Source organism: Bos indicus, chromosome 19 (genome assembly GCF_029378745.1).
Source record: "Bos indicus isolate NIAB-ARS_2022 breed Sahiwal x Tharparkar chromosome 19, NIAB-ARS_B.indTharparkar_mat_pri_1.0, whole genome shotgun sequence".
NCBI classification, from domain to species: Eukaryota; Metazoa; Chordata; class Mammalia; order Artiodactyla; family Bovidae; genus Bos; species Bos indicus.
Genome location: NC_091778.1, coordinates 39357841 through 39377940, shown reverse-complemented (window position 1 = coordinate 39377940; position 20100 = coordinate 39357841). Strand labels below are relative to the sequence as shown.

Here is a 20100-nt window from a genome sequence, read left to right as displayed (position 1 = left end):
TGTTCTATACAGCCTGACTTCCTGCCCATCTTTTTTTTTTTTTCTTTTGGCCTCCTACATCTAGCCATAACTCAATGTATAAATATTCTTTTTTCCCCCAAGGCCCTGGAAGTGAGTATAATAGTACTGAATGTCATTAAGTCTACAGAACAAATGACGGCCCAGGTAAAGAAAGTTTCCATTTATCATCCTTTTAAAAAGTTGCTCCAACTAGATCTTGAATGTACAAGAAATAAATTGAGCCTATGACTGTTTTTTAGCTTGGAATATTGTTTATACTAATTGTATAAATCATGCAAAGAATCACAGACTTTTTAAAAACCTTTAGGGATCTCATTTGTAGAGAGAGCATGGTTTAAACGATAAGAAATGGAATCAAATAGGTTGGATGCTTATAGCAGAATCACTCCAACAACCAAAAGGGCAGCATGGTTTAATAATACTTCCAGAATGAACTACATCTGTCAGGGGTGAGTTGGACAGGAAAATGCCCAGGGGAGCCAATGGAAAAGTTTCTTTTTTTCCTCCTTCCTTTAAAAAAAAAAAAAAAAAAATCCTTCATGATGCAGTTTTTCATTTTGACCAGTAGGGTGAGCTGCAGTGTGTAGCATCATCCTAATTCTTCAAAAAAAAAAAAAAAAAAGGTAGCCACTGTGTGAACCCTCTGCTCTTTCCTTCCTTCCCCTGACTCACACCGCAAATGCTGAGATTTTTAACCCTTCTTAGGTTTCACATAAAGACATAACTCCTGGACATTAACAAACTGGAAGACTGACAGCAAAATATAAACCAGATAATTGTATATGTGACAACGCACACTTCATAAAGCAAATTACAGCCTGTCAGCAATCATTCCAGCTTTACGCTAACACATTCCATCCACCACTGTTATTGTTCAACTGCTACTAAAATGGGACCTGCTGAGTCTGAATATTTTCAATAGGAATGAGATTTTGACAGAATTCAAAACATGTAAATCTAGGTATTTGGTAGTATGTAGTAAATATACTATAAAATGAATGCATTTATTATATGGTAGCCAGGCAATCATAACTGACATTATTGGTTCATTGTTCTGTTTTCCACTGTATTCTCAGCGTTTAAGTCTTACTATGAAGCTATTCAACTGAATTTTCAACATGTTTTGACTTATAGGAGAAAGCAGTTCTAGTAACAATAAAAATATAATAGCTAACTGAACTCTTACTGGTTACAGGCTCTGGGTCAAGACCCTTTAGGTACTATCTCATTTAATCTACAAAATAATCCTGTGATATACTATTAACCCAAAGTTACAGATAAAGAAATTGAGATCCAGAGATTAAACAATTTACCCAAAGTCATACAGGTGACTCATAAGTGGTTCTGACCCCGCCTTGTCTGATTACTAAGATCTTGTTCTAATTCACTGAGCTGTACAGTCTCCAAATATGCATGCTTTGTAAATTACAATTATTACTCAAAGGCAAAGCATACTGAATGACTTGAATTTATGGCATGTGCCATTAATATCAGTATTTTTTTTTACTTCAGCAAGGTAAATCTATAAAATCAAAAGTATAATTTATTATAAGTAGTGGGAATACTAGTAGTCATATTATGCATGAAACTAACAAAGTCAAATGTGGTCAATTATTTGGTCAAGAAGGAGCTGGTCCGATTTATAGGTTCAAATGTACCTATTATAGTATTGTTGCAGTGATTTTTTAAAGAAATACCACTTTTTAGCATGAAGCTCATGCTTACAAAAAAATACAACATTTTGGGTTTAGTCAGATCAATATGTTGAATTTTTTTCTAGTGACGTCTGTGTGATTTTGTTTGATCCTGGATATTTTGATGCTGCTTCAGAGAAAGTGAGGCAACGTGTTCCACACCCAAATACAGCTTTGACCTGGCCTAGCTATAGAACTCATTTCCTTTCTGGCACCACCATACTTAAGTCTCAGAGTAGGAAATGCCTCAAAAATATGTCATTAACTCTGAATGTAGCAATTTTATTACTACTTGATTTATCTTGCTCTCTTTCCCTCTTTTCCTTTCTCTCAAATAATAAACTGAGTGGACCTCAGCACCTAGTCCCTGTCCTGACGCATCCTAGGATCTATCATATCCCAATCAGCTTATATTACTTCTTGAGGGACACTATAAGCCCACTTGGATTTCAATATCTCCTGCTGAAGAAGAATGGGACTACATTGTCTACAGGCAGATATAAGAAAATTTCACAAAAGACAAAGAAGTAAAAATAAAATAACGTATAATAAAGAAGGTACTATGGGTAAGATAAGCAGGCCTGAAAACGTGAAACATCTTTTAACATACTGAAGAAAAGGTGAGTTTTCTTTGTGAGTAACATAGACCTCCAATACCACTAAAGCTGGAATGGCAAAAAGTGACAAAATTCAGCCTCCTTTTGCCCCTCTGCTTAATAGGAACTCCTGTTCATGTATGAAAATAACAACATGTATGTGTATAACAACAACATTAACCACCAAAGCCTCTTAACACCAACAATTCTGTTCAATGTTTGGCCTTTTTTGGAACAGAAGTTTCACATGGAAAAGTATCTCCTTGTATTTAAATTTTATTTTTCCATCTTTATTGGGGTAGCACTAACAAGGAAAGTGCACTAATCTTAAGAAAAGTGGTATCACTTTTTAAGTTTACGGAAATGCCTTTTAGAGATGAACTGTGATCAAGAACTTTCTAAACTGGCAAGTGTGTGTTAAGTGCATGTCAGCTGACAGGGATAGACAAGTTCAGAGATTGGTTCTTCCACTCTACCTCTCAAGTATTAGTACTGACTGGAATCTTTATTTTATATATCATGTAACTCCCCTTGTACACAACTTAATAGTTCCTTTTCTGTTTTTTTTTTTTTAATTTTATTTTATTTTTAAACTTTACAATATTGTATTGGTTTTGCCAAATATTGAAATGAATCCACCACAGGTATACATGTGTTCCCCATCCTGAACCCTCCTCCCTCCTGCCTCCCCATACCATCCCTCTGGGTCGTCCCAGTGCACCAGCCCCAAGCATCCAGCATCGTGCATCGAACCTGGACTGCCGACTCGTTCCATATATGATATTATACATATTTCAATGCCATTCTCCCAAATCATCCCACCCTCTCCTGGTAAACAATAACTATTAAACAAGTTTCCAAGAGAAGTATGTGTTGCTGAGAAACACAGTGAAATGCTATATAAGAGAATTGGGCTTAACCATCACCTTATTCAGTCTCCAGATATCAAACAAACTCACTGGCTTTCAAGTCCAAGGGCTTATTCACAAAGAATTTTAAGCAGAAACCCCAAAAATGTTGTATTCAAATTAACCAGAGATTTCTCTCAACACTTTGGGTCCAAACCATGAAAATTCATTAGAGGCACAATTCCTGAAGTAAATTAATATTTATACCAAAATTCTGTGTTCAGAACACAGAACTGTACTCTTTACCTGATTTTCTGTATTGATCCAGGGATAATTCTATCTAAGAAAAAATAGTTTATGTTTTTTTCCTCAACAAGTTTCCAGGCTAATCAAATAAAATTAAAGCAGTCATTAATTTATCACTTTATTTTCTTTGCCATCTACATAATGACAAGAATCAGAGGTTCTATGAATTTTTAATTACCACGCATGCAAAAAAGAAAGACTAAGATAGGGTAAAAAGGTATTCTTTATCAATTACCATGGGTATTATATGATCCTATTTTATTATTTATTTTAAAGTACACTTTTAAGTGGTAGGTTAACTTGCCACACTTATGTAATACTGGTTTCCAAACATGAAACAACAGAGAATACTGCTATTTTATATCATCAGGATCTCACCTATAAATTCATATGTAAAAATAAACAAGGAAAAAACATGAATGGATATAAACTACCAAATCATGATTCTACTGAAAAAGAGCTACTGTATTAAATCAAGTTTTTTGGCGTGCTTCTTTTTCTCCCAAGCTTTGTTGATATATCATTGACATACAATATTGTATTAGTTTTAGATGTACATCATAGTGATTTAATAGGTGTATACATTAAGAAATTTGGGGGGGATTTTCCATAACCTTTTAATGAGTTGAAAATACATTAACAGGTAAGACTCCTCCACCAAGACTGTAAGTTTAGTCAACATCCATAACCTCGCATAGCTACAATTTTGTTCTTATGATGAGAACTTTTGCAATCTACTCTCTTAGCAACCTTCAAATACACAATACAGTATTGTTAACTACAGTGAGCTTTATTAAATAAAAAAGTTAAGTATGCCCAGAGCAAAAATTTCAAACATTACAAGAAGGAGTGTAATGAAAGCTCATCTTTCTTCCCTTCTCATGGTTCTTCTCTCCAGAAGCAATATGTTTTGTGGGTATTCTATGAATTTTCTGTCTAAATATAACAAGTGTCTGTGAGAGTAGTAAGTCTTTTTGTTCAAAAAAAACAACAAAGGTAGCACTTGTCTTATCTTGTATCCTGCTTTTCCTCCTAATCATTTATCTTGGAGGTTGCTTCATATTAGCAGAAATAGACTTACTTCACTTTTAACTAATTTTTAGCCAAAAAATAATTAATGCACATGGTGAAAATTCAAATCGCACCAAAAGATATAAATAACAAAGATTCTCTCTGTACTCACACTGGTACCCGCCTCAGCAGGGGTACCATGGTTAATAGATTCATGTGTATCCTTCCAAAAATATACTATATACAAATAAAAGCAAGCAGACTTGCATGCATGTGTGTGCACATACACACATACACAGAGTGCACTGTCCAAACTGCCCTCTTCATTTAACAATATGCCTTGGAGAGCTCTCCATGATACACATATATATTCCTTTAATCTCCATGTAGCACTCCATTAAATGCATATAACATACTTTATTTAACTAGTCCCCTATTGCAGAGCATTTAGGCTGTTTGGAGTCCTTGCTATTCCAAACAATGCTATAAAAGAACATTTGTGCGTATAATATATTGTATAGGGAATACAGAAGGCAGCAGCATCTGATTCAAATGAGTTCTTTTGCCTGCATGAAAGTCAGTTCTTTTTCTTGTGTCTCAAGATCACATATGCCAAGATGGGACTTTACAAAGGACATCAAAGCCTTAGAAAATTTTAAGGTTAGAAAGGAAAAAAGTGAGTCTTTTTGTTAAAAAAAAAAAAAAAAAACACACAAAAACTAACCTTTGATAGAATCTGCAAAACAATGCATTAATTTAAAAATGCATTATTGCATTATTCCACTCTAGAAAAACCCAACCAGTAGATGTATAGGAAGTAAAATATTTGAAAAGGTATCAAAGTCAGTAATTAAATTCAAAAACAATGTGTATGTATACTTCCACTTTCTACAGATTAATTTGTATAACATGTAGCAAATAGGGAAAGGGGAGAAAGGTCCAAAGGAAGTCAAGTCACAAAAGCAGCTGTCAAGATTGTTGATGCTAAAAGTTTGGGCTAAAGCCAAAGGCAGGAGCATTCGTCCAGTGTACATTTCCCCCTGTTAAATTCCCAAAAGACATGGAAAACATTCTGGAAGATTTCTTTTTAAAAAGTAGTATAGGTTAGGATATTCTAGGTTCATAACCAACACTTGTGTTTATAAAATATTAGCATTCCAGGAATAGTGATAGAAAGACACTTAACAATAAATTACAAATATTGTAAATTCAGACTTTTTCTTACATTTGCAAACACATCATAAATTTCGGCTATGTTTCTTTGTGTAAATCCTACTTATGACTGTGCTAAAACCTTCTGGCATGAATGCAAAGAGTATTTTCATAAATAAAACTTGTAAAATCACTGTACACTCCATTAAGTCAAAAACACTTCTCTTCAACTTCAAAGGGAAACCTTTCTCTCCTTTTTTTAGTGCTAAGATGGTGTTTCTTTGCTGCTTTAATGGCTTGCTTCTTGTAGTTGTCATAACTACATGCTCCAAGTATGTGATAGTAAGAAAAGAGAAGGAAAGTGACATCCATGCTTCGATTCAACATGTCTCAGACATTACAGAGCAATAAGCTCATAAATCTAACCTCTGAAGTGCCTACCAACAAAAAGTCTGCACACACAGCCTTTAAATACAAAATCTCACAAATATATGTATATATACATATACTCCAGTACATATATATATATATGGTGAGTTAAATGGCCTTATACCAGGGTTCAGCTGGAATGGATGAATATTATGGAAAGATATGTGAATATATATTACCTAAGTTCCATACATAGATTTACTTGCATAGCCCTACTTTGAAACATAAACATAATACTTGTTACCACTTCAGTAAGCGCCTACCAAGCGGCAAGCACTCCTCATGAGTTCATCATCTTATTAAAATTCATTACAACTCATAATAAGTGTGAAGAAGATATTATTAGGGCTTCCCAGGTGGCGCTAGTGGTAAAGAACGTGCCTACCAATGCAGGAGACGCAAGGGACGCAGGTTTGATCCCTGGATCGGGAAGATCCCTTGGGAGAGGGCATGGCAACCCACTCCAGTATTCTTGCCTGGAGAATTCCATGGACAGAGGAGCCTGGTGGGCTACAGTCCACAGGGTTGCACAGCATCAGACACTGAAGGACAGCACACGCACACACATAGATATTATTAGAAGATTTTGTAAATGAGAAGGTGATGTCACTTGCTATAGCTCACAATGCTTGTTAGTAAAGGAACTGGGATTCGAATTCAGATCTAACTTCAAAGCTCATGCTGTTTCCTTAATAAAACATTAAACTTGAAACAAAAACTTAAAAAACCCTCATTGTTTTATGTATTTTGTGTCCAAATACATAAAGTATCTTATGCTTTCATGTACCAGGTTTCATACTAGAAACAAAATATCATTACATTTTTTATTAATTTCAAACTAGATTTTTTCTTTTGTTCTTGCATTATGGTGAATTTTTAAAATGTACAAAGGTAGGAAAAAGTGTAATAACTCCCCTTGTACACATTGTCCAGCTTCAACATAATTTATGATCCATTTTATTTCATCTACACCCCACCCCATTTATTTCTTCCTCTCCCATATTATTTTGAATAATACATCAGAATCTATTACTTTATCTTCAAATATCACAGCATACAAATATAAACATAATGTCACTGTCACACCTAAAAAATTAGCAGTAGATTCTCAACATAAAAAATCCAGTCAGTGTCCAAATTACTAATTCTCTCGTAGATTTTATAGTTTGATTCAGGATGCAAATAAGGTTCACACATTAGTTGATATGGCTTTTAAATCTCTTTTAATCTATAGTTAATGTGGTTTTATAATAACATTTGCTTTATTCATTTTGTATTATTTGCTTTTGCTAAGCTGTATTTTTTGGCATCAATTCACTTTGACAAGGGATATAGGCCTGCCACTTCAAAATAAGATTTTTAAGATTCACATAGTGGAAAGTTTCCATATTGAAATATACCAAGTAATTTTCTCATAAACCCTCTACATCACCTATGCAGATACTCAAAGAATCTTCAAGCTGGCAAGAAATTTCACTGGTCCATATTTACCATTATTGCAAGTATAATGTAAGGGACCATTGGACAGAAAAAAATACCATTTTGTTACATATATTTATGATATTCCCATGGTCTTTCTTAAATTTTTTTTTAAATATTGTATCATTTGTTTTAGACTCTGGGTCCATGGTGGGCAATTTTTCTAATACTCATGAAGAAGTTTTATAGCAATAAATTTAAATTATAAACACTATGTCTTGTAACTGAAACTTTTTCTAATTGTAACTGTCACTAGGATCAATACCATCAAGCACTATGGCTATCTAAAAAGGTAAAGCTAATATTGTTGCAGAGATTTGAGCAATATCACGTTTTAAATATCTGATTGCGGAAATGGTAAAGTTCCATAGCAAAGATTCCAATGTACTTTCTTTGTAATTTTAAGTAATTTAGGTAGAGAAAAAGTTTTCAAAGTAAACAGGGCTTGAATTATCAAAGGAATCTCAATAAAAAATAAAAATAAAAAGTCTTTCTTTCCCATGTTTTACAATTTTGTTTAAGCCCATTAAAAGAGGTCTTTCATTTATGTCCCTTCTATATTAAAGTAATAAATTATTGGGATTATTTTTCTTCCTATTTCATTATTTTTAAATGAACATCATTCAGGAAGTTAAACAGTGGACGAATATGAAAATTTAGGTGAAAATGGAAGGAAAGAATTATCATAACACCATGAACAGAAACTATACTATGTCCAGTCACCATGCTAGGACTTACACGTATTACTATTAGTCCTCATGACAACCTGCAATGAGGCAGTAAAATACAGCAATGAAGATACTGGGCTCTAGAATACTAATAAGCATGGAGTTTCTTATTAGGGTGATGAACACGTTCTGAAATTAGACAATGGTGATGGTTGTGCAACTCAGTGACTAAAGTAAAAAACCACTGATGCATACTTTTAAAGGGTTAATTCTTTTGTTATGTGAATTATATCACAATAAAGCTTTTATGTTTTCTAAAAAGAGTACGTTACAAAGTCATACTGATTAAGTTAGACTCCTTGAGGAGATTGGCCTTGAGCAATTCTCTTAACCACTCTCTGCCTCAGTAGCCACATCTATCAGATGGGTATATTAACAGTACTTATTCCATAGGGCTGTTCTGAGGGTTAGATAAGATAATGCATGTAAAAGACTTCGCACAGTGTCTGGCACATCTTTGTTTTATAGATAAGGAAGCCAGGATTCAGAAAAATGAAGCAACTTGCTAAGTTCACATAACCTTTAGCTAAATGGTATAGTGAGACTTGAACCCAGGATTATTAGGCCTCAACGTCCATGCTCTTTCTACCACACCCTGTTTCTTCTCCAGAACAGGGACAAAACTCTCCCAATACTATTCCACGATCACTCTTCTATCGCATTAAACCTGGCATTGAATGGAATGACGGATAAGAAATGCTTTGCTTGAAATCCTTCTCTAGGTCTACTCTCCCAAGTATCTCTCTTTTAAAGGTTATCTTTTCAGCACCTTGTGTCAACTCTTTTGTAACTAAGGACTATTTTCCCTCTAGGTACCAGACTTTTGTACAAATATTCTGAAGAATATGCATGTGTGTTTAGGGAAATGCACAGAGTTAATAAAATTCATCCAATCACCTTCCTGCACAAAAATCCTGCCACAGATAAAAATGCCAGGAATGTTTGGGGCCACCATTTCTGTCCTTCTTCACTCCCTTCCCAATACTACTTAGTCTTCCAGGGCTCTTAAAATACTTCTGCCATCTGTTCTACTTCTTACATATTCTTATTCTTTTCATAATCCCAAATTGCCCCATAGTATCTTAAATAGACCAGCTCCCAGCCAACCTACATTTTAGAAGCAAACAATCTGCTAAGATCTGACCAAAAGGACAAAGTAAAAGATACCCTTTCTTTCCTCTTCTGCCCCTCAAAACTGTCTTAGTGGGAGGAACAAAGCTGGGGGCAAGCCACATGTACACGGGTTTTCTATTTTATCTTTCCTTACATTACTTCCAAATGAGCAAAGAATATCCAATTTGCTACATGTATCCAATCATTGTCAAGAAGTAAAGAGTTTTCTGATCTAAATAAACTCTTTTCAGTTGTCTCCTTGACTGCTGTACCTCTGCCTTCTTTCTAAAAGAGAAAGACTGTGTAGAAGTTGCCCTATGCTGGAAGATGACTACAATACCACTATTACAAGAATCTGGTGAGATGTGTGCTTTGTCTTTTGAGCCCCACACAGTCCCTTGTGTTAAGCTCTAAAATTATTTTCTCTTCTCAACACATTACTGTACCACATCTCTGACACTAATTCTTTATTTCTCCTTTAGGTAATTAATTCTATCTTCACAGTTCCATTCATTTCTGCCAGTTTACATTCATATTCTGCCCCCTGTGGATTTTGCTTAGCATCTGTTAAATCCTGAACTATAGGGCCATTTCTTGAATAGCATATTTCACATTTTGCAAAACAAACTGCTACATTAGTACATATAATTCTCTATTCTCAACCTGTGTTTTCAGCCATAAATGCTTTAGGACAGTGAGATATACAGTAACACCATATCACATTATTTAAAATGTTACAAAAGCTATGGTTATAATTTACAAAAGTTTAAAAACTTTAAAAATATAATATTTTATTTTTAAAGTTTGCTTTTAAAGAAAACCTTTATAGACTTCAAAGTATGAGCTAGGAAAATTAAAATTTTAATAAAACTAGTATCATTACAGTTTGATTTTTTTAAGATGCTACTGCTCACTGAGATGGATACATTAATAATGTTAAGAAAAAAAAATGGAAAAGCTTGCAATTGGTTAAAAAATTTTATAGAGCAAAATAGTTCATAAAGCTATTTTAGTTTAAAATGCTGTGATTTTTCTGAGAAAATAAAAATCTCCCATTTATAACAAGTTGAGATAGTTAATATTGAGAATGATGTTTCTGACATTCTCAACCAGGGTACTAAAAATAAAGAATGCATATACTTTAAAGGCACCCCCTCAAACTGAAATCAGAAAAATTTTCAATTTTGAACCTTTTAAAAATGTGTTTTAATCCTGTCTCTTTTTTTTCAATTTTGCACACAGCTGTCTGTTGTACTTTTTAGAATCATGCCAGATGCTAGGTTCATCAAGCAAAAGCAGGAAAACAATGGTTTGAAAGCAATTAGAAGCACTGAGGCTGCAGCCAGGCTCATATTAAAATGTGATAACACCGTTCTAGTGGGAATTTCAACACTACTCCATTTCTGACATTTTTCTGCTGCCAGACAGGCAGGCTGTGTGGAAGAGCACTGTGATTGAGGAGGTAACATACTGGAATTTATTTCTGGAGCAATGAAGGATTAGTTGAGTTGGAGCCCTCCCAAGGCTTTTATTATGGACTCGGCCACCATTTTATTTGAATGCTGGTGGATCCTATTGGCATCTAACAAAGCTCAAGGAATAAAAGCTTTGGTCCTATAAAATAATCTAGCACGAATTCATTCAGAAGGCAGAAGCATCAGGGCTTCTTATTGCTAAAAAGCAGGGCAAGGGAGCCCAGCAGGGTGAAGGTTAATTAAACACTCCACTAACTTTCCTCAGAAAAGGCTAATGCCACCCTATGGAGAAGCTTACTTAGAAGATACAGAAGTAACAATACCATCTACACATTTTTAGTATGAACCATAAATGGTTGGAGAGGACTCACCTTGGGGCTGAAAATTCCAAAAGTATCTGAAATAAAAGGAAAAAGAATGGAGATAAGTCAAACTTGTATTTCTCAATCGTGGCATATGATAGCAATAGCACTCCTTCCAAAAAGCTTCCTAAATAGTCAATAACTAGCCAAAGCCACAATCTACTCTAAGAAAAACTGAAGGGTTGTCCTTGAGATTTGAAAGATTCTTAAAGGCTTCAAAGGGACATTTAACTCACTGTATCTCCTTAGATAAGTCTGACTTTAGAGCTAGAAAGGTCCTAAAATATTACCTAACCATGGTCCAGGTTTCTCCTAAGGAGCTCTTCGGGCTTTGAGCAGGACGAGCCCTTGTTTGGATAACCTATCTTGTGTGTTATAGGACAATCAGCATCATTGGTTCTGGGCACCAAAAACTAGGGGCACCCCCAGTTGTTATGACAACTAAAACACCCCCCAACACATCCCCAGATACCTTCTAGGCCTAAATTCTTAATTTTACAGGCGATGTATGAACAACTGACTCAAGGTCATCCAATATTTTAGTGTCCGAGCCAAGACTGGGGCTCTTGCAATTCAGTCTATCATTCCATCTCCTTTTATTTTGGGAAATGACTGGCAAACCCCATAACCCTTGAAGTCTTACAAATAATGAAATGGCAATAGCAGAAGGGATCATTTGCAAGTCACTTATTTGAAATCTAAATTGCTTCCCCCGCCTCCCCACAGAAGCAATGTTATATATAGTGGCTACCCACAAAAGTCTATTGTACTTTGGACTCCATTTCCTCCTGCCTTCACAGGATACTTACATTATTCTACATCGATTTTCTCTTGTATAAATTCAACCTCTTCCTCTCAACATGGCCCTTTCCATCAACATTTATGCTCATATAAAAATAAAGCAAACTTTCCCTCACCCCCTTCACGTCCCTCCATCTGCTGCCTTCTTTCCTTTCACATCACAGTGAAATTTTCCCAAGTGTTGGCTATAGTCTCTCTTTATTTCCTCACCTCCCACCCGCTCTTCAACATATCCCAATCTTGTTTACGGTCACCACATATTAATTCTTGGCTATAAACATAGTAATCTCTATCCCTCTAAGTGGAAAGAATATTTTTCTATCCTCATCTTGACTTCCCAGGGGCATATATGAGTATAACAGCACTTTTTTTCTAAGGAGAGAGTTCACAGTTTTAATCCAATTCTTAAAAATATTCCAAAAAAGATGAGGAAAGGGTAATACATTGATGATAATGGTGTGTCTTCTAGTATGTGAAAGTGAAAGTCACTCAGTCATGTCCGACTCTTTGCAACCTCATGGACTATACAGTCCATGGAATTCTCTAGGCCAGAATACTGGAGTGGGTAGCCTTTCTCTTCTCCAGGGGAATCTTCCCAACCCAGGTCTCCAGCATTGCAGGCGGATTCTTTACCAGCTGAGCCATAAGGGAAGCCCAAGAATACTGGAGTGGGTAGCTTCTCTCTTCTCCAGTGGATCTTCCCAACCCAGGAATCAAACCCGGGTCTCCTGCATTGCAGGTGGATTCTTTACCAACTGAGTTCATGGCTGAAATAAAGTGTGGCTACTTTGGGGAGGAACACCAGCCCAATGAGCATCTAGGTTATTTCTTTATAAAAATTCAGAAAATGGAGAGCAAGGAGATTATATGCAGGGGGTATACATCTCTGGAGTATAACCCAGAGACGAATTTGTGGGAAATAAACAGAGTAAGAAGAGAACGTGAAGAAACCTTGCAATGGACTTTTCTTGTTCCTTTTCTTTCTCAGAACAGTTCTGGACTGGCAATCAGGTGAAGGAATGCTAAGATGCTTGGGTTAGAGGGCAAGTAAAGTTCAGAACAGCTTTGACGTCTTCAGTGGAAAGGGGGAGAGGGGAGGAGAAGGGGAAGGGTGGGAAATACAAAGGTGCAGCCCCTGGGGAAGAGGGCGGCCACGCTGACGCGAGGGCATATGTAAACTGAAACCGGCTGCGACTTAAATAATCGGTTTATATTAGTGTACCAACCAGACCCTGCCATTTCCCAATGAACTTGGCCAATGTGATAAGTTCTCCATAAATCTCCTGTCTGTAAAACACAGCTTACCAAGCCAATTATCAAGAGGGTGAACAATTTTCCATCTTCTTTTCCTATTTTTCCATCTTTTCTCAAGGTGTTGTCTTGCCCCCTCCCCATTCCAATCATTATCCAACCTCTATCTAGTTCAGTATAAACAGAAATTAGGATATGAACATGTGCAAACTGTGTGTGCGCACTCCTCTTTCCAAAATGTTAGTGACAGCAACAGCAAAAACTTGGCTAACAAGTATCGTCACTTACTGATCGAGAAAAAAACTTAGCCACGCCCCAGTGGCAGTTAAAGGGCCAATTCATGGTAAATTGTCAAAACAGATAATAATGATCTCAGTCTCTTACCTGTTCCCCTGACCCCTGCCCTCCACAATCTCCATTCCAACTCACACACATTTTCAGTTCCTTTCTCTATGTACTATAAAGTGTCCTGGTTTCGCTCGTTAGTTAAGGAGATGTATATGTTCACATGTACCAAGCATTGCTTCTCCCAAAAGTAGTTATATCTTAAGAAGGCTGTTTACGGAGGAAGAATTAAATTAAATTTAATCCAATAATCTGCTTTATACTGTTATTAAATATTTCAGTCAATAAAAATTATATATAGAACTTGATGTAGAAAAATGACATGAAGTGGAATATCAGTTTGCTTCTTTCTCAAGAGATATAAAACTACCCTGGTAAACTACCTCTTTTTCCTTTCTTCTTATTTTAACTATTTATTATGTAACAACCCTAAAGGAAGTCCGTACACACACACACACACACACCCCCCTCTATCCCAGAGCTCAGAGAGGATACTTCTAAAAGGCAAGGCCAAAAGGTGAACAATCTCATTTCTCACTGGAGGGCACCATGGATTATTCTTTGCTGACTCACTTAAAAGTCTTAATCTTATCTTGTTAAATATATCCTATGGATGGCATTCATTACATTCTCTGGAAAGATGATTCCGCACAAGAGAATTCTGCTCTCCTTAGGAGGCATTTAGTCAAATCCTGCCAACATCTTCTAATTCTTATCCTTCACTTTAAAAACAATTATCCCTTAGCCAGAGACTCCAACAAGTCTGAAACTAGAAATTTTAAACCAAAATACAAAGACCACAATGGAAATATATAGAAGAAAAAGCATGCAAACACACACACGGAGTTGTGTTCATCCTAAATGCCTCTGAGAATTTCATATCAGGGCTGAGCAGATAGATAGCAACACTTCTTTAATCTTCTCTTTGAAGCTTCAGCTTCAATATGAAAGGGAAGCTATCACTCCTCTACAATATCCATACTTGACATCATCAGGTCCATGCAAATGATATTTGGAACTGGAAAAAAGATGAGTACAGAATGAGCAGAGAGAAAATGCTGCAACTGTATTGATGATGATGATTTTCACATTCAGTCAAAATAAATCCATCTTGTGTCTCCAAAATTAAAATGGAAGAATAATATTTTACAACATTTAGTCTATGCTACAGAATAAAGTCTTTAAAATTTTCTTCTTCTTCTTATTTATCTATTATTTTTGGCTGCACTGGGTCTTCACTGCTGCACTCGGGCTTTCTCCAGTTGTGGGCGCGGGCCGGGGGGCTACTCTCTAGTTGCAGTGCACGGGCTTCTCACCGCAGTGGCTTCTCTTGTTGCAGAGCACATGTTCTAGGGCACACAGACTTCAGTAATTTCAGCACATGGGCTCAGTAGTTGTGGAGCCCACAGGCTTAGTTGCCCCAAGCCATGTGGAATCTTCCAGGACCAGGGATGGAACTCCTGTCCCCTGCATTGGCAGGCAGATTCTTAACCACTGGACCCCACGGAAATCCCTGAATAAAGTCTTGAAAATTCAAGGTTACTTTACATGCAAGACAAAATTTGCTATTTGTGTTTTTAAATTAAAGAAGTTCTATTTGAACTTTAGTTTAAGGAAAGGTGCAGCAAATGAACTCACTATATTGAGGGAGTCTTGATGTCCAGCTGTAGCTATCATAGCAGTAGTAATAGTAATGATAATAACAATGCTAAGATTTTTAAAAATCAATTGCTGGGCATTGTTTTAAGTACTTATATAAACTTACTTCCTCCACATTCTAACCCTATATTATGCCCATTTTATAAATGAGGAAACCGAGGCATCAAGAGGTGAGAGAACTTGCCCATGGTTTCATAGCTACTAATCAAGGTTTATTAATCCTAGCTAATCCTAGCAACTAGATCCAGAACAGACACTCTAATAAGAAATTAAACAGGAAAGTTTTGACTCTGTGTTTCCACTGCAGGGGGAGGTCCATCTCAGACTACACTTCAGTATCTTTTAAATTGCGATCATACTGTTTTAGTTTGCCAATTAAGATTGATGGAATATGAGATTTCTCCTAAAAATGAGGCTATTAACTTTTAATCATTAGTTTGGGGTTTGAAGGTGGGTGTCAAATTCTTGACCATGGAGCTAACCAATAAACACGTTTAGTGAGGTTAAAATATTCAGAGCTTTAACCACTAAGCTAGCTAATTAGATAGATCCTGGTGAAGTAGGTAAAACAAATGTAACTATCCTCATTTTATTGGAACTATCTAAGAAGGAACTGGCAATCCACTCCAGTGTTCTTGCCTGGAGAATCCCAGGGACGGGGGAGCCTGGTGGGCTGCCGTCTATGGGGTCGCACAGAGTCAGACACGACTGAAGCGACCTAGCAGCAGCAGCAGCAAGAAGGAAAAATAATTCCATTTCCTAATTATAATAAAACTCTGTATTAAGCATTTAACACACGCTAGGTGTTATGGCAGAAAGTGAAGTGCAACTAAAAAGCCTCTTGAAAGTGAAAGAGGAGAGTGAAAAAGTTGGCTTAAAGCTCAACATTCAGAAAACTAAGATCATGGCATCTGGTCCCATCACTTCATGGGAAATAGATGGGAAAACAGTGGAAACAGTGTCAGACTTTATTTTTGAGGGCTCCAAAATCACTGCAGATGGTGACTGCAGCCATGAAATGAAAAGACGCTTACTCCTTAGAAGGAAAGTTATGACCAACCTAGATAGCATATTCAAAAGCAGACATTACTTTGCCAACAAAGGTTTGTCTAGTCAAGGCTATGGTTTTTCCAGTAGTCATGTATGGATGTGAGAGTTGGACTATAAAGAAAGCTGAGCACCAAAGAATTGATGCTTTTGAACTGTGGTGTTGGAGAAGACTCTTGAGAGTCCCTTGGACTGCAAGGAGATCCAACCAGTCCATTCTGAAGGAGATCAGCCCTGGGTGTTCTTTGGAAGAAATGATGCTAAAGCTGAAACTCCAGTACTTTGGCCACCTCATGCAAAGAGTTGACTCATTGGAAAAGACTCTGATGCTGGGAGGGATTGGGGGCAGGAGGAAAAGGGGATGACAGAGGATGAGATGGCTGAATGGCATCACCAACTCGATGGACGTGAGTTTGAGTTAACTCCGGGAGTTGGTGATGGGCAGGGAGGCCTGGCGTGCTGCAATTCATGGGGTCGCAAAGAGTCGGACACGGCTAAGTGACTGAACTGAACTGAACTGAGGTGTTGTGCTCAGTATACATTTTACATGTATTATTTTATATGTATTATTTTATCTTCATCATAATCCAATGAGATTATTACTATTACAATGATACTATTATTATCCCCTTTTTACAGATGAGGAAACTAAGACTCAGGATAGTCAAACAAATTGGCCAGGATCATGCAGCCATTAAGCGGCAGAGTCAAGATCTGTATCTAGGTCTGCTGGGTAACTGCATTTCCACTGGCTGTAATGCAGAAAACAAGTCTAGTACTAAGAGAAGTTATAACTGTTTTGTCAGACAGCCTTGTATCAGGGAGCAGTCAGTTCAGAGTCTTTAATTTGGAGTCAACTATGGTTTCAACTATTTGAGCTTTGGGAAATTCATAAACTCCCTAAAATTATAGGTAAAAAGTAATGTATGTTTTCTTTTTCCTTGAAAAAGAGTCCATGAACTCCATTAGAATTCAAAAAATGTCACTAACTCCTCCTCCAAAATGGTAAGACCCACTTATCATTAGATGAATAGAATTAGATGAGTAAGGTTAGATGAAAAGGATTATAATGGCATTATAAACCTAACTATGCAGAAAGGCTAAAATCTGTAATCTAGAACATCTAGACGAAAATCTTTTACAACTAAAGCATTAAGAGTGTTGTTTTACTTGTGACTTACAGAAATTTAAGACCCATCATACATTCCCTGTCTTGGTAAAAAAAAAAAAATCAAATCTCTTCTTGATGACTTACAGATGTCCAGATTTGAACTTCAGTTTTTTGTACAAAAACAGTGGTGTCTTCTAAATGGGTAGGCTGTCTGTAATACTCAATGTCCAGAGACTTCCATTTCCCTCTTGGTCATCTCTGTTCCCTGGTAATGGCTGTCTCCAAACAAACTGCAAAGACTAACGCTAAAGTGTTATCCTGGCATTAGGGCTTCAGTAGTAAGTAAATCTCTTCAAGAAAATTAGAGATACCAAGGGAACATTTCATGCAAAGATGGGCTCAATATAGGACAGAAATGGTATGGACCTAACAGAAGCAGAAGATATTAAGAAGAGGTGCCAAGAACACACAGAAGAACTGTACAAAATAGACCTTCACGACCCAGATAATCACGATGGTGTGATCACTCACCTAGAGTCAGACATCCTGGAATGTGAAGTCGAGTGGGCCTTAGAAAGCATCACTACGAACAAAGCTAGTGGAGGTGATGGAATTCCAGTTGAGCTATTTCAAATCTTGAAAGATGATGCTGTGAAAGTGCTACACTCAATAAGCAAGCAAATTTGGAAAACTCAGCAGTGGCCACAGGACTGGAAAAGGTCAGTTTTCATTTCAATCCCAAAGAAAGTCAATGCCAAAGAATGCTCAAACTACCAAACAATTGCACTCATCTCACACGCTAGTAATGCTCAAAATTCTCCAAGCCAGGCTTCAGCAATACGTGAACCGTGAACTTCCAGATGTTCAAGTTGGTTTTAGAAAAGGCAGAGGAACCAGAGATCAAATTGCCAACATCCACTGGATCATGGAAAAAGCAAGAGAGTTCCAGAAAAACATCTATTTCTGCTTTAAAGAATATGCCAAAGCCTTTGACTGTGTGGATCACAATAAACTGTGGGAAATTCTGAAAGAGATGGGAATACCAGACTACCTGACCTGCCTCTTGAGAAACCTATATGCAGGTCAGGAAGCAACAGTTAGAACTGGACATGGAACTACAGACTGGTTCCAAATAGGAAAAGGAGTACGTCAAGGCTGTATATTGTCACCCTGCTTATTTAACTTATATGCAGAGTACATCATGAGAAACGCTGGGCTGGAAGAAGCACAAGCTGGAATCAAAATTGCCAGGAGAAATATCAATAACCTCAGATATGCAGATGACACTACCCTTATGGCAGAAAGTGAAGAGGAACTAAAAGGCCTCTTGATGAAAGTGAAAGTGGAGAGTGAAAAAGTTGGCTTAAAGCTCAACATTCAGAAAATGAAGATCATGGCATCTGGTCCCATCACTTCATGGGAAATAGATGGGGAAACAGTGGAAACAGTGTCAGACTTTATCTTTTGGGCTCCAAAATCACTGCAGATGGTGACTGCAGCCATGAAATGAAAAGACGCTTACTCTTTGGAAGCAAAGTTATGACCAACCTAGATAGCATATTGAAAAGCAGAGACATTACTTTGCCAGCAAAGGTCCGTTTAGTCAAGGCTATGGTTTTTCCAGTGGTCATGTATGGATGCTAGAGTTGGACTATAAAGAAAGCTGAGCACCGAAGAACTGATGCTTTTGAATTGTGGTGTTGGAGAAGACTCTTGAGAGTCCCTTGGACTGCAAGGAAATCCAACCAGTCCATTCTAAAGGAGATTAGCCCTGGGTGTTCTTTGGAAGAAATGATGCTAAAGCTGAAACTCCAGTACTTTGGCCACCTCATGAGAAGAGTTGACTCATTGGAAAAGACTCTGATGCTGGGAGGGATTGGGGGCAGGAGGAAAAGGGGATGACAGAGGATGAGATGGCTGGATGGCATCACCGACTCGATGGACGTGAGTTTGAGTTAACTCCGGGAGATGGTGATGGACAGGGAGGCCTGGCGTGCTGCAATTCATGGAGTCGCAAAGAGTCGGACATGACTAAGCCACTAAACTGAACTGAATTGAACTGAGTAAGTTAATAAGGCTAGGAAAACCCTTGCATTTGACCTTGAGTATTGAGTCACATGGTAAATATGGATTATACCCAAGGAAATGACTTTTCTGAACAATGCTAATAGTCTCTACACTGAATATTTCCTATAACCTCGTCTCTCATTTGGGAAAATTCAGTTGATTTTGAATTCTCTTTCCACTACCAGTATTCCAACAGAAGGAATGGGCAAGGGGCAGAGGTAATAGGGCATGACACCCAAGAACACAAATGGGAAAAGAGCACCATCTGGTGGAAGTCTCTGATGGAGCATCAGAGGACAGGGACCCAGGGGTGGGGGTATCCAACTCTTTGTGACCCCATGGACTGTAGCTTGCCAGGCCCCTCTGTCCATGGGATTCTCCAGGCAAGAATACTGGAGTGGGTTGTCATTCCCTTCTCCAGGGGATCTTCCCAACTCAGGGATTGAACCTGGGTCATTGCAGGCAGATTCTTTACTGGTTGGGCTACCAGGGGTGGGGGTACCAGCCTTAGAAACAGTTGAGCAAGCATGGGACGGTCCCTGGGAGTGGTGCCCCTATGGTCCCTGTTCCTTCAAGCCATCAAAAGTACAAGAACTAGTATCTGC

At 37.4% G+C, this 20100-nt stretch overlaps 1 protein-coding gene across 1 annotated transcript in view; it reads right to left on the bottom strand.

The window, feature by feature from the left end:
- SKAP1 (src kinase associated phosphoprotein 1) overlaps positions 1–20100 on the bottom strand; it is a 305931-nt gene that overhangs the window by 213125 nt on the left and 72706 nt on the right. The window contains exon 3 of the mRNA XM_019981906.2: positions 11224–11249. Within this exon, the coding sequence (XP_019837465.1) occupies positions 11224–11249 (26 nt within the window). The remainder of the gene's footprint in view (positions 1–11223; positions 11250–20100) is intronic.